The 11,800-nt window shown below is 45.4% G+C and overlaps 2 protein-coding genes across 5 annotated transcripts; both read right to left on the bottom strand.

Moving 5' to 3' along the window:
- Positions 1–2,024: 2,024 nt before the first annotated feature.
- Positions 2,025–7,511, bottom strand: znf622 (zinc finger protein 622). 4 transcript variants are annotated; one of them, XM_046407988.1, is made up of 7 exons: positions 7,375–7,511; positions 5,915–6,485; positions 5,130–5,402; positions 4,780–4,942; positions 4,520–4,635; positions 3,955–4,098; positions 2,025–3,033 (listed from the first exon to the last, which is right to left on the bottom strand). In XM_046407988.1, exons 2-7 carry the CDS (start codon positions 6,477–6,479, stop codon positions 2,903–2,905), a joined length of 1,392 nt encoding a protein of 463 aa, XP_046263944.1. In that variant the 5' UTR covers positions 6,480–6,485; positions 7,375–7,511; the 3' UTR covers positions 2,025–2,902. The 4 variants fall into 4 exon arrangements, with proteins under 4 accessions (XP_046263944.1, XP_046263943.1, XP_046263945.1 ...); XM_046407987.1 differs by having other exon boundaries at positions 7,299–7,440; XM_046407989.1 differs by lacking the exon at positions 7,375–7,511 and adding an exon at positions 7,181–7,328.
- A 132-nt stretch (positions 7,512–7,643) lies between these two features.
- Positions 7,644–9,428, bottom strand: LOC124069166 (GTPase IMAP family member 9-like). The gene is made up of 2 exons (XM_046408006.1): positions 8,756–9,428; positions 7,644–8,714 (listed from the first exon to the last, which is right to left on the bottom strand). The coding sequence occupies exons 1-2, from the start codon at positions 9,033–9,035 to the stop codon at positions 8,050–8,052; spliced, it is 945 nt and encodes a 314-aa protein (XP_046263962.1). The 5' UTR covers positions 9,036–9,428; the 3' UTR covers positions 7,644–8,049.
- Positions 9,429–11,800: the final 2,372 nt, after the last annotated feature.

Raw genomic sequence — 11,800 nt, 5'->3', positions numbered from 1 at the left:
TGCATTTCAAATGTGAATCTATTATCAAACAAACACGGTGCTGCAAGTGTTTTTTCTTTCTTTCTTTTGAGGATGTCTATCGCTTTCCGGGGGAGCAGGCCAGTAATGGACTCTAATGCAGCAAAGGAAATTATCCACTCATGTCCAATCACTACCTACGAGGCACCGATCAATAGCAGGTCCCCAGGGCTCGGAGGGAGACCGGGCTCGTGCTGAGAGCAGGGAGGGCCGGCTGAGCTGCTCCTCCACGCGCTCCGTTTGGGAGGCCTGAGATGGACTGGCTCTGAATTTACTTTTGGACTTTAACTTCTGTCTGGTAGGGTGGCGCCCGCCCAGTTAATACACATCTAACAGACCTGTGAGATGGTTTTACTCTGCTCATACAGGAAACACCACATCAGAGCGCCGCCAGCGAGACCAAATCTGTCACAGGAGACTCTGGCAAGCAACCCTTCATCAGAGGTTCAGCACGCTAACGTGAATACATCGTTTACTCAACAGATTCACACGTGGCTTTTCTTCAGGAGTTCCCACATGCAGAAACAAATCACAGCCCATGAAGTTCACTTCTTCACGATGTGAGCTAAAAGTGGGATGATGTCACGTGAACGGCGTATCTTCACAAGTGATTTGAGGTTTTCCACATGGGAAGGTCACATTTCCAACCAACTTTTATGTTGCGAGGCTGAGAGGAATACATTATGCTTAATTAATGCTAACGAGACAGTAATGAAGCTGCAGTCAGGAGATCAATCAAGCAACAGCTGATTGCCTTCTCTGACTGAGGAGCACTTGATTAAACGTGATCTGAACACTCGACAGCCCACAGCCGTGTGAGCCGCACTGACAGGCTGTAGCCGAGCTAAATGCTAACATGCTAGGACCCCTGCTGACAGGTCACAGAAATCATCTTTGCTAGCATGCTAACATCTGCTGATCATCACTATGAGAGCACCAAGAGGAAAAGGCGTGAGGTTGGCGAGATTCGTTCTCTGGGGGCGATAAACGTCAGTGCTAAATTTCAAGCCAGTTCATCCAATAGTTTTCTCAAGATATTTCAGTCTGGAGCAAAGTGAAGGACCAACAGACCAGCAGTTCTGTCCTACAGCCACACTGCTTGGATGGCTATAAATAGTTTTTCCATGCTGGCTTTGGACCAAAACCATCCAATCAGAAGCAGCTGTGATCCAATCAGTCTAATCAGTTCAATCAGGCAGGTTTCCAGCAGCTTTAATTACAAACCCCCAACTCGGTGACCTCATGCGAGTTTCGGGGAGCTGCTGTGTGTAAGACACCTCGACCAACACGAGGTGGAGTACATCTGAAAAGCGAATAAAAACCAAAACGATGAACGACGGCTCTCAGAGAGACACGTCGGTCCAGCCGTCACCTCCTCCCATGACTTCCGCAGTGCTAATGCCTCTCAGCCATCTGCACCGTTTCTCTCCCAAGTCGTCCTGATCAATTAGTCTCCTTCTCGCCGTCGGCCTGTCTGCTGGCCTCCCCTCCCCCCTCTCTATTCTTTCCTGTGGAGTCTGTATAACGGCGTGGGACTGTGCAGAGTGAAACCATCACGCCGCAAACACTCCCCCCAGCCAGCGAGAGGAAGTGGAGAGCCTGCCAAGGATAAAGTGGAGCAGCACACAGACAAATGGAGCGAGTGAGTTCGTTACAGGGATGGCGTGGTGGCTCGGCATCCTGCTGAAGCCCCATCACTTTTCGATGACATCATCTGCACGAGCCTCAGAGTCATTGATAAATCTGACGTACCTGAGGAGAGCGACAGGGATGAAGATGAGCCCAAGTCGTCCTCTTCAGTACCAGCAGCAACACCAGGAAGGAAACGACCTGACTTCAAACGTGAACAAAGATCACCAGTAAATGTGACTCCAGCACCAAAAGAAAGAGGGAGGAGGAGGAGGAGGAGGAGGAGGGTGAAGCTGTGTTTACCTTTCAGTGCCCTCACATCAGGTGAGAAAAGAAATCAAGCAGGAGGAGGAAGGAGAGAAATCAATGACACAAAGTTTAACGTTTGAATTTATGGTCTTTGTTGATCTTAATCTTGAAAATTAATGACAGAAATTCTTTCATAATTCAGCCACGTGCTTTAGACCACAGTGAATACTGGATTCTGATTGGCTGCAGGGTGTCCAATAATTCCTGCTAATGGACACCTACTCAGCAGTTCCAGTCAGACTGTGTGTTAAATGAGTGCTCTGGCTGCAGGCTCCTGGACATTAGAAATAAATGACATGAAAACAATGTGAATATGAAGAGTGAGCGCAGTTCTGCAGTTACACGTCCTCACCACAAGATGGCGACTGTAACACACGAGCTGCACACACACTTCAGAGGGCCGAGTTGTTTGTTGACAGAAACACTCATTTTAGCTGAGTTGTTTCTTCAAAAACTAAAACAGAGTAAAAGAGTTATTATTCTTGAAGAAGGAAGCCATTTATCCCACAAATACGAAGCTCATTTATTTGGTTGGATGAATGATGAGGAGGTTAACTGATTTGAACCAAATACTAAAATCACCTTCTTAATATGAATCTGCTGTCACTTTCACTTTTTCAAAATAAATTTCTAGACATGATCTCCACCAAAGCGGCCGAGATGACAGAAGTTCCACCTCGAGTCGGTTTCATGCAGATTTATGGTGGACCTGAACGCACCAAGAACCTGCTTGAAGAAGCATTACGGAGAACATCTGCGCTTCATAATGAAGAAGCTGGTAAAGATTTTTCTCCGTTAACGTTTTCTGCTGCAGTTTAGTTCAAATCAACATGGCTGCTGCGTTCTCATGTTTCTTGCTGCCACTGAGCGAGGAACCAACATTTTAATGCTCAAAGTCCTGTTGGCTGGAAAACAAGCAAAGTCCACGTTTCCCTCCGGGCCCAGTTTAGAACATGACCTGGACTCTGAAGTGCTTCTGCTTGGTGGCGTTGTGGCTCATTCCCATCTTCAGCATCCACTTTGACTTCATCATCTGCACGTACTGCATGTCTCTCTGTTTCTGGTGGAAGCCGTTGCCTGAAAGAGAGAGACAGGAGGGACAGGGGGTCCTCGTGAGCTTATCTCGTTACTTTCAGGCTTTTATCAGAAGCAACAACATCAGGAAATGTTGGGTTTTCACCAGCAGTGACTTAACACGACTCCCTACAGCTGAAGGCAAACTTGCCTTAGCAGTAAAATGAAGACAACTTTATTTGTATAGTCCATTTTTACAAGCAGTTTGTCTCAAAGGGCTTAACATAACATCAGCAACATCCTCTGCCCTTCGACCCTCACATCGACTGAGGAAAAACTCCCAGAAAAACCTTTAACAGGAAAAAATGGGAGAAACCTCAGGGTGAGCAGCAGAGGAGGTTTCTGACATCTGAAAGAAAATGAAACTAAACTTCAAAACTTCAAAGCGCAGACACAAACAGCCCCAGAAGGTCTTTATCCAGTGGGTCCGACAGCTCCGCAAAAACTCCTGAGAGCAACTGAAGGAAGTAACTTCACCAGTGAATCCAAACTGTCAATAAACACGTCATCTCCACGACAACAGCTGACACTCAAACCCCCCAAACACAGCAAAGGAAACAACTGAAAATCCGAGCTCCTTGGGACTCCCCAGACACAATAAATCAGATCTGGGATGAGTCAGAGTATCAAACGGTGTCCACTGATCGTCTTCCTGTGGGGCTGATCTCTGCTAACACAAAAGGTTAACGGAGAGCAGGACTCACTCACAGCTCATGCTAAACCTTACAGTGAAAAAGTGCTTCACAAGTGAGAAGATAAGCTGAATGGAACAGAGCCTCATAAATGAGACAACTAAGAGGGAGGACGAACATCCACTTGGGTCTAAATGTTCAGGAGACACCATCAGACCAATCAGGTAGCGCTGTGGGCGGGACATTCAGTGAGACTACAGACAGAAACGTCCGTGATGTCTGTGGCTCTTACCTGCTTCTCCTCCCCAGCCCAGAGCTTTGTACTGCCGCAGGACTCGGCCCACAGCCTTATTATTGTGGGTCAGGACCACGGCCCTCTGAGCGCCGAACCGCTGCCTGTAGTACCTCATGAGGGAGCGATGGCCGATCTTAGCGCCTGCAGAGCGACATGAACAAATAAATAAATTATCCTCAACACACGTATTTAAAACCGGTTTAGTCGAGCTTGGAGTAAAGATGCTCCCCCTGGCGATCTCTCGTGCTTTGCATTGTTTATTTTGGTCTGAAAGTGCAAAACCCAAAAACATTCAAGTCCCAGGCGTTTGAGAGCAGTAAATCCTCATGTTATGGAAGCTGGAAACACAAAATGTGAAGTAAGAAACAATGAAGAAAACTGCTTGCAGTTCATTTTTTTCTTGGGTTAGCGGACAATTGAATTCGGTAAGTCATCATTTTCATATGAAAAACACCACAGCTGCTTTTATTTAAGAATTTATTTCTGCACTTTCTGAGACAAACTGTTTGTTTGACTGCGAGGCTGACAAAGCAGAAATACATTTGGCTACAAATCAGGTCACCTGAAGGGAGAGTCAGCTCCAGCGTGTCGTCGTCGTACTCCAGCGTCTTCTCATCAGGCAGCTCTTCTTCGTCCATGTCAGCATCCTCTCCCTCCTTCCTGTCAGGGTAACTGCTCCTGTGGGCAAAAACAAACAAACAAAAAGTGTGAATCAAACAGATGAAGACGAAGCCTAAAAGGCTTCCTGTGCTGTCAGATCTGTAGGAGGAGAAACACGCCACTTAACAAGGAGACGGATTAGACAGGAAGTGGTGTCCTTACCTGAAGTCGTAGAAGTCTGCAAACTCCAAGGCAGCGTCGCCGTCTGTGAACAGCTTACAGTGGCTTTTGTCGGTCATGTGACTCTGCACTGCCTCTGTAGAGTAGAACGAACGGCCCTTCTCGTTACACCACAAACACACGTTTCCAGCGCCGACTTTCTCCCCTGAAACGTAAGACGACATCCTTAGCTCGTAACAGGAGGCTCCGTTAGCACACGCTGAGCAGCAACAGCCAGGGAGGCACAACAAAACCGCCAGCGCGACACGTCGAGTGAACACGACACATTCAGGTCTGGACTCCTTCGCACAGCGCGGCCACCAGCTCTCCTCACCTTCACACACCAGACTCACCGAGGTAGCGTACGAGGCCCCTGAGGTCGACGAGGAACTCGACATCGGGGATGAAGAAGCTGTGGACTTTGGTCATGTGGTCGACGTTCTTCATGAGTGACTTGGAGTGGTGGGAGCAGAACAGGCAGTCGGTGACGGCGATGGAGCCCGGCAGAGCGGCAGGCTGAGGGTCACACAGAGCTGCAGAGTCGCCTTCCTCTTGATCCATCGTCTCCTCTTCCTCCTCATCCTCCTCTTCCTCCTCCATCTCCTCCTCGACATCCTCCCACTCTTCTGGAAGGTTTTTATTGGAACATGGTGTCACTTTTTTAAACACAAAAAACTAACAAAACATCCTGAACTCTAATTAAAACTAGCTGACATTCTGCACTTCTATCTTACTCTAATTAGTCTTTTATAAAAGATGTAATCAACAGTCTCATTACACTGACAGACTCACAGCAGTTAATGAAGCTAAAGCTCAGGACAGAGAAAAGACAAGCTGTTGTTACCCTGAGACATAACACGATGCTGAAAATCACAGAACAAAACTCCGGAGTTTGTATTTTACAAACATGAAAGGTTTTGTCTGGAAGATAAATCTGGTGACATTTTAGATTTTCCTTCTTGTGGGACTGAGCAGGTTCAAGGTTTCCTTCGGATTGAGGTGAAGCTCTGCTGATGGTTTCTGACAGCAGGACAGTCAAACGCAGCTCACTGTGTCGGGCTACTTGTAAATAACACTCATCACTCTAATGAAATACACATTCAGTGATGTCCATGATGCTCTGAGTTCTCCTCCTTACCCTCCACAGCTGTGGCTCCGTCTTCTCTCTCTCGCCTCTTGGCTTGCTCCTCCAGCCACAACATCCTGGGAGGTTTCTCCAGCTTCTCCGCCCTCTGCTTTGCGTCTCCTGTCTTTCCTTGCTTGGCCGGGCTCGACCGCTGCTGCTCTTTCAGGGCCTGCTGCAGGGCCTCGTTCCTGGCATCGTGATCCACCTTCTCATCACCGAGTCCTTTCTCCAGGTTCTTCTCGTTCATCTTCTCCACCTTCCTCTGGGCGGCGAGCAGGGCCTGCTTCTCGGCCTGCTGGTGTTTGTGGGACTGCAGGTGGTTCTGGTAGGCGTTGGTGCTGGAGAACTTCTTGTTGCAGACGGCGCAGCCCTCAGTGGTCGCTGCGTCGCTCAGCTGCTGTTCGGCGGCTGCCCGCTGTGCCAGGACTCGCTCCTGAAAGTTTTCAGCCGTGACCGGAGGCATTTCGGCCACCTTGCGCTTCAGGTTGTAGCGGTGCCAGTCGGTTTTGTAGTGCGCTCGTTGCACCTCGCCGTCTGCGAAAGCCACTCGGCAGCTGATGCAGGTGTAGGAGGCCATGGCAACCTGGAGATACGAGGAACAGGTCACATCAGGAGTCAAGAGGTTGTTATTGTCACTTCAGTTGTGTACAGTAACAGTGAAGGCAGGCAGCAGCCCTCCAGGGACCAGGTGCTACACTAGAGCTTAAACACTCACTGTACACGACGCAAACCCACACATGGATCAAAACAAAACTCATCACTGATTACACTGCCAACTGTTTTGTCCAACAAACAGACCAAGCCCCAAATAAATTTAATTTACCAACATTATGACAAAAAAGCAGCAAATCATCAAATCATCAGCCTGAGAGGCTGAAATGCGTGAACGTTTGCTTAAAACACAACTGAAACGCTTGATTATCCAAACTAAATCGACTGCATACAAGTATACTATTTTAACTATTCCATTTGTGTCATGATCAAATCACCATCACGATGAAAAATATCTCCCTGTACAAAGTCCAAAAAGACCAGAGAGCTGACGCAGTTCCACTACAAACCAGACAGTAACTTTCACAGTGTCTGTTGGTTAGCTGGTTAGCTTAGCATACCTACCGACACAGCAGCTCGCTAACAGTCGAGTAAACTCACACGGCAACGAAAGAGCGATAACTAACGGTACCAACCGTATGCTAGCAAAACAAAAATTAGCTATATATATAGATGAACCTTTAAACCGTGTTGCTGCTGCTGTGTTGAGAGAGAAACGCCGCTAACTTTGGCTAGCAAAATGGCTCTCCAAACCCAATGCGTTCCAGTGTAAACAACTGCTAACAGCTAACAGCAGCGACAGAACCGCGATACAACAGGCGGCTGATGCCCAATGCTTGCTTACTTATTCAAGGTGTCCTGGATGTCTTTATTAGTGATGTATACTCCCGCGTCACTCTGCCCCAACAAACCACACTTACACGAGGGTTTTCACTTCCTGGTTTCTTCTTCTTCAGGCCTTTGGCGGTTGGCAAACATCATTTCAGGCGCATTACCGCCACCTACTGCTCATGTCACCGGAACTTGTACACTTTCAAATGTCAATAAAATACTACTTCTTACACAGTTTACGGTTAGCTGAGGCAAATGATTGTTTAAATAAAGTGGATGTTTTACAGACTTGCAGGTTTATGGAGTGAAATCCGCTCACTCCAGGGAACATTTCGTCCTGATGCCTGCCTGCCTGCCTGCCTTCATTCTGAACTGACCTTCTTTATTATTTAACTTTGTGTTTGTGTTTATGTTTATAGCCTTGAATGAGATTCATTAGCTGTGTATGTACTGCATGTGCGTATTGTATTAAGAATTGAAAAAACAGAAACTATCCTTTAAATCTTTTATTGAAGGAGAAAAGGTGCTTATACAACCAACACCGTAATGACCTCAGAAAAGGATTCTTCATTTTGGTTAAATCACTTCAGCATCATAACATTTTTGTTCCTGACAATCTGTGACCCAAAGACGTTTATTAACACCCATGAACTAACTATTACAAATCACAGCAAGCAAGAGAAAAAGGACTGTGAAGATTTGCAAGGAGTCTCAACAATTTGATAAATCTGCATCACAAATCATGATTTTGAATGCAAACCAGCTCATTTTTCAGTTAATCCCAACCGGGATGCCACAGTTTTCACCAATTTTTTCACCACTTCTTGAATAAAGCCATGAATTATTCTAAGTATCACATTACTTTCCTCAGCTTCCCGTCGAGCCTGCCTTTCCTTCTCTTCTTTCAGTTTTTTCACTTCCTCTTCTTTTTCTCTCTCACGAGCTGCCATTAATTCTTTCTCCTTCTCTCTGTCAGCCTCCATTTTCTTTATTTGTTGCTCATACTTTTCTTCTATTTTCTTCTTCCGTTTCTCCTCCTCTTTGAGCATTTCCTCTTCCTTCTCTTTAAGGATTTTTTGTTTCTCCTCTTCAATCGCCTTCTCTGCCCTCTGAAACATCTCAGTGGTGTAGTGGCTTCCTCCGTTCTTCTCTGTTATTTCTCTGATCTTGTTGAGCAGCTCTTTGACCTGAGAACGATCCTGCTGGTCACTATTGAAGACGTGGTACTGGTTGTTACATCTGGCCACAAGTTCCTGCAGGTCTTTGCTGTCTGCCAAGAACTCCTCAACAGGTTCTCCTTTGAGCAGGTCACCATGGGTAAAGAGAACCATGCTGTACTTGTCTGCTTCTTCTCGAGAGATCTCCTGAATCTTCTGCACTGTCTGCTTTTCTTCCTCTGTGTACCTGTCCAGTTTGATGACGACCAGAAGACATGGCAAGACAAGAAGACAGAAGACAAGACACCCCGGAAGACATGGGGTCCAGGAGAAGCATAAGAAATGCTCTGAGCGACATCTTTAGAGGTCTTCTCTTCATCATTGCTGGTGTCAAACAGACCAGGAGTGTCGATAACAGCAACCTGTTGTCCATCCACCTCCTCAAGGGCTTTGGCACAGTGTTGAGTCAAAGATATCGGGGAGAACTTTGATTTAAAGTGCTTTCTCCCCAGTATGGTGTTTCCTGTGGCGCTCTTCCCAGCTCCAGTCTTCCCCACCATCACAATCCTGAGCTCCTCATTATTGTGTCTCATCGCTTCTGAAGAAGACAGTGAACGTTATCAATTTGAGTTTTTCAAGTACTTCACACCTGTGCATTGTGACTGCTGGACATTTATGGTACAGAGAAGAACCTTGACAAAAGAGATGCTGGCACTGCATGCGATCCCAGTTTTTGTCCAGTATCAAACTTTTCTGGTGACAGACTTAGTAAGATTTGCATTCAGAGAAAACTGGAGGTAACACTGACGGTCAGAATTTTACAGAAAAGCTGTCATCGCCACACAAAATAACTGGATGTGTCTAAAGAAATCAATGCCCGTCAACTTTGCACACTCGTCATGTGATTAGCAGAAATGCAGAGTGGATGAGGGGAATCACACTCCTCTCTCGTGATCACTGAAAACGCCAGCGCCAACACAGGTGGAGCGTGTTGTACTCTGAGAAGCTTCATGTGCTTACCATGTCGGGCCATATTTTTTGTTATGGGGTGCTGAGCAGGACAGCAGATGAAGTGAAGATTTAATGACATCTCTTGTTCTAAAAGCCTCAGTCACCAAAACACACCCACATCGAAAGTGAAACGGAGGTGTGTGTTTGCTGCAGGTTCATTTCAGCTCAGAAAAGGCGGTTTGGTTACTCTGAACCATCCTCAGTTCTGACTTAATTTACCATTTATGGATTCAGAAACGCCACACAAAGGGACACAACTTGAGATAAACATATTGTAGTTATAGTATCCTGTCCCATTTAGCGAGCCACATCATTCAACTGATGTTTGTCTGAAAGGTTGTGCACCACAAACAGGTTCAGTGGCTTTGGTTAGCTGAGGCGAAGCCTGTCACAAGTGTCCACACCCTCACTTATGCAAAACTTCAAGCATTAATATAATTTCAACGACTGAGTTACATAAAAATTCAGCCCTGGGTGGACGTCGTGAACTGGGAGCTGTGGTTTGTCCCTCAGTTGTGAAGTTGGGCATTTTAACACGAGGATCTATGGGAAATAAGCCAGACTTGGAGCCAGACAGCTGCCATCACACTCACACACACTCTGAAACTACAGACTGTGCCACAACATTTTATTGACATTCTCGACTTTTTAGTTACATAAAAGCCCGTTTTGTGAATGCAGTTTGGTTTTGACCCTCCAACACGCTTTCAAACTTAAAACGATGCCTCACCTTTTAGACAACCGCACGGAAGCCTTCGTGATACAACCAGAAGGGAAAATGAAAAACCTGAATTGTTTTTATTAATTTACTAAACACTTAAAAAGTCATTTAGTGAAGCCTGGAAGTTGAAGGTCGGAGCTTTTCTTTGCTGTGTACACTAATCACATGTGAGCTAGAGATGAACTGCAGCCACTACCAAGTCCTCATAGGCGCCAATGCCTGTAGAGTTGGGCTAACACAAGGCATTACATGATTAATTCAGCACGATACTTTATACATTGCTGTGTGTCTCTATTACAAAATCAATGTCCCCTAATGCATGAGGCATGTCAAACAAACCGTTCAGTCTTTCTCGACACAGCAGGCAGCCTTACGTCGTTACACAATCGCTAAGGCCCAAATGGAAATAAGCCACCTCGTAACATTTTACTTTCAGTGCTCTCAAACTAAATTACACCTGATGTTGAGTCTGAATTTGGAACATCCTGTGACTTGAGGAGCAGAGGTCTTCAACGGCTGATTTGGTTCCATGTGAGACTTCACCAGGGGCCAAAGCCGGACCAGATCCCAGTTATGTTCAGTCTAACCAAACCGGGTCGCATCTCATCCCACAACCCCAACTCTGCCAGCTCTGATCATACGGTCCTCATCAACATGGACTGACATTCAGTTAGCTTAATGTTGATGTCCCGCCGTCCAACAGGAGACGGCAGCCGTGCGATGGCTCAGTTTACTTTTATTCATTTACTGTAACATCAGGGATCCTGATGAGCAGAAGGTGAATAAAACCGTTAAAAACTTCCTGCATGGTGTCTTTCAGTCGTCTTTCAACACATACGGAGGCATGAGAGTGCAACAAAAAAGAATAAATCTGTGAAAGAATAAGAAAAGAAATGAAGAAACACAGAGAGAAATAAATAAAAGAATGAATAACTAAATAAAGAATGTGAAAATATAAAAGTCAGTCATATGTTTCTTTACATTTTCTTCATATTCTTTTACAGATTTTTTATGGCAAAATTAGTTTGTTGTGGCTTTAAACGAGCCATTTTCTCACTTGTCTCAGTGATAAAACCAGAAAGAATTAAAACAAAATGAGACGTGAAGCTTGAGCTTCTCCTCCGCTGTGGTTTTCCTGCCGTCGCTTCATCTGAAAAACATCCTGTGAGCTGACTGAGCCTGAGCTAACTGTGAGTGTGTAAGTGAACAAAAATACAACTGTCGCTTGACATTTTGACGGCTTGGAGGATGATCCCAAAGCCATTTCATCACCAGGAGCCATGTGAAACCTGAAGCACTGGAAGTAAAATGTTTAAATACATTTATGTCTCAGAATGGGATTTCCATGCATAGTATTGTGAGACCTGCTGCATGTTGTAATAAAATAATAGTCCCTCAACTACATGAAAGGGAAAAAAAGTTCATATAAAATTAAAAAACAATAATAAAAAAAAAGATTTCTTGCTTTTTAACCATCATAGCCAACTCTCCAACTGGTGGTAGTTTAGTGAGTATTAAAGGTGTTTTAAATGGCTAGTGATTGTCACTGGATTAAAACTCAACAGAGTTTTAATAATACAACATATTAATAATATATAACAGGAAATCTTTCCACCCAGCGTCACT

This window comes from Scatophagus argus, chromosome 13 (assembly GCF_020382885.2).
Source record: "Scatophagus argus isolate fScaArg1 chromosome 13, fScaArg1.pri, whole genome shotgun sequence".
NCBI classification, from domain to species: domain Eukaryota; kingdom Metazoa; phylum Chordata; class Actinopteri; family Scatophagidae; genus Scatophagus; species Scatophagus argus.
Note: the sequence above shows the minus strand (reverse complement) of the source record. Positions and strands in the feature narration are given on the sequence as shown.

Coding starts and splice junctions, on each gene's coding strand:
- znf622 (XM_046407988.1), bottom strand. CDS start 6,479: ATGGCCTCCTACACCTGCATCAGCTGCCGAGTGGCTTTCGCAGACGGC. Junction 4,943..5,129: donor GGGCCTCGTACGCTACCTCG/GTGAGTCTGGTG, acceptor CTTACGTTTCAG/GGGAGAAAGTCGGCGCTGGA. Junction 4,099..4,519: donor GGAGCTGACTCTCCCTTCAG/GTGACCTGATTT, acceptor GTCGCTCTGCAG/GCGCTAAGATCGGCCATCGC.
- LOC124069166 (XM_046408006.1), bottom strand. CDS start 9,035: ATGAGACACAATAATGAGGAGCTCAGGATTGTGATGGTGGGGAAGACT. Junction 8,715..8,755: donor TTCTCCTGGACCCCATGTCT/TCCGGGGTGTCT, acceptor TCTTGCCATGTC/TTCTGGTCGTCATCAAACTG.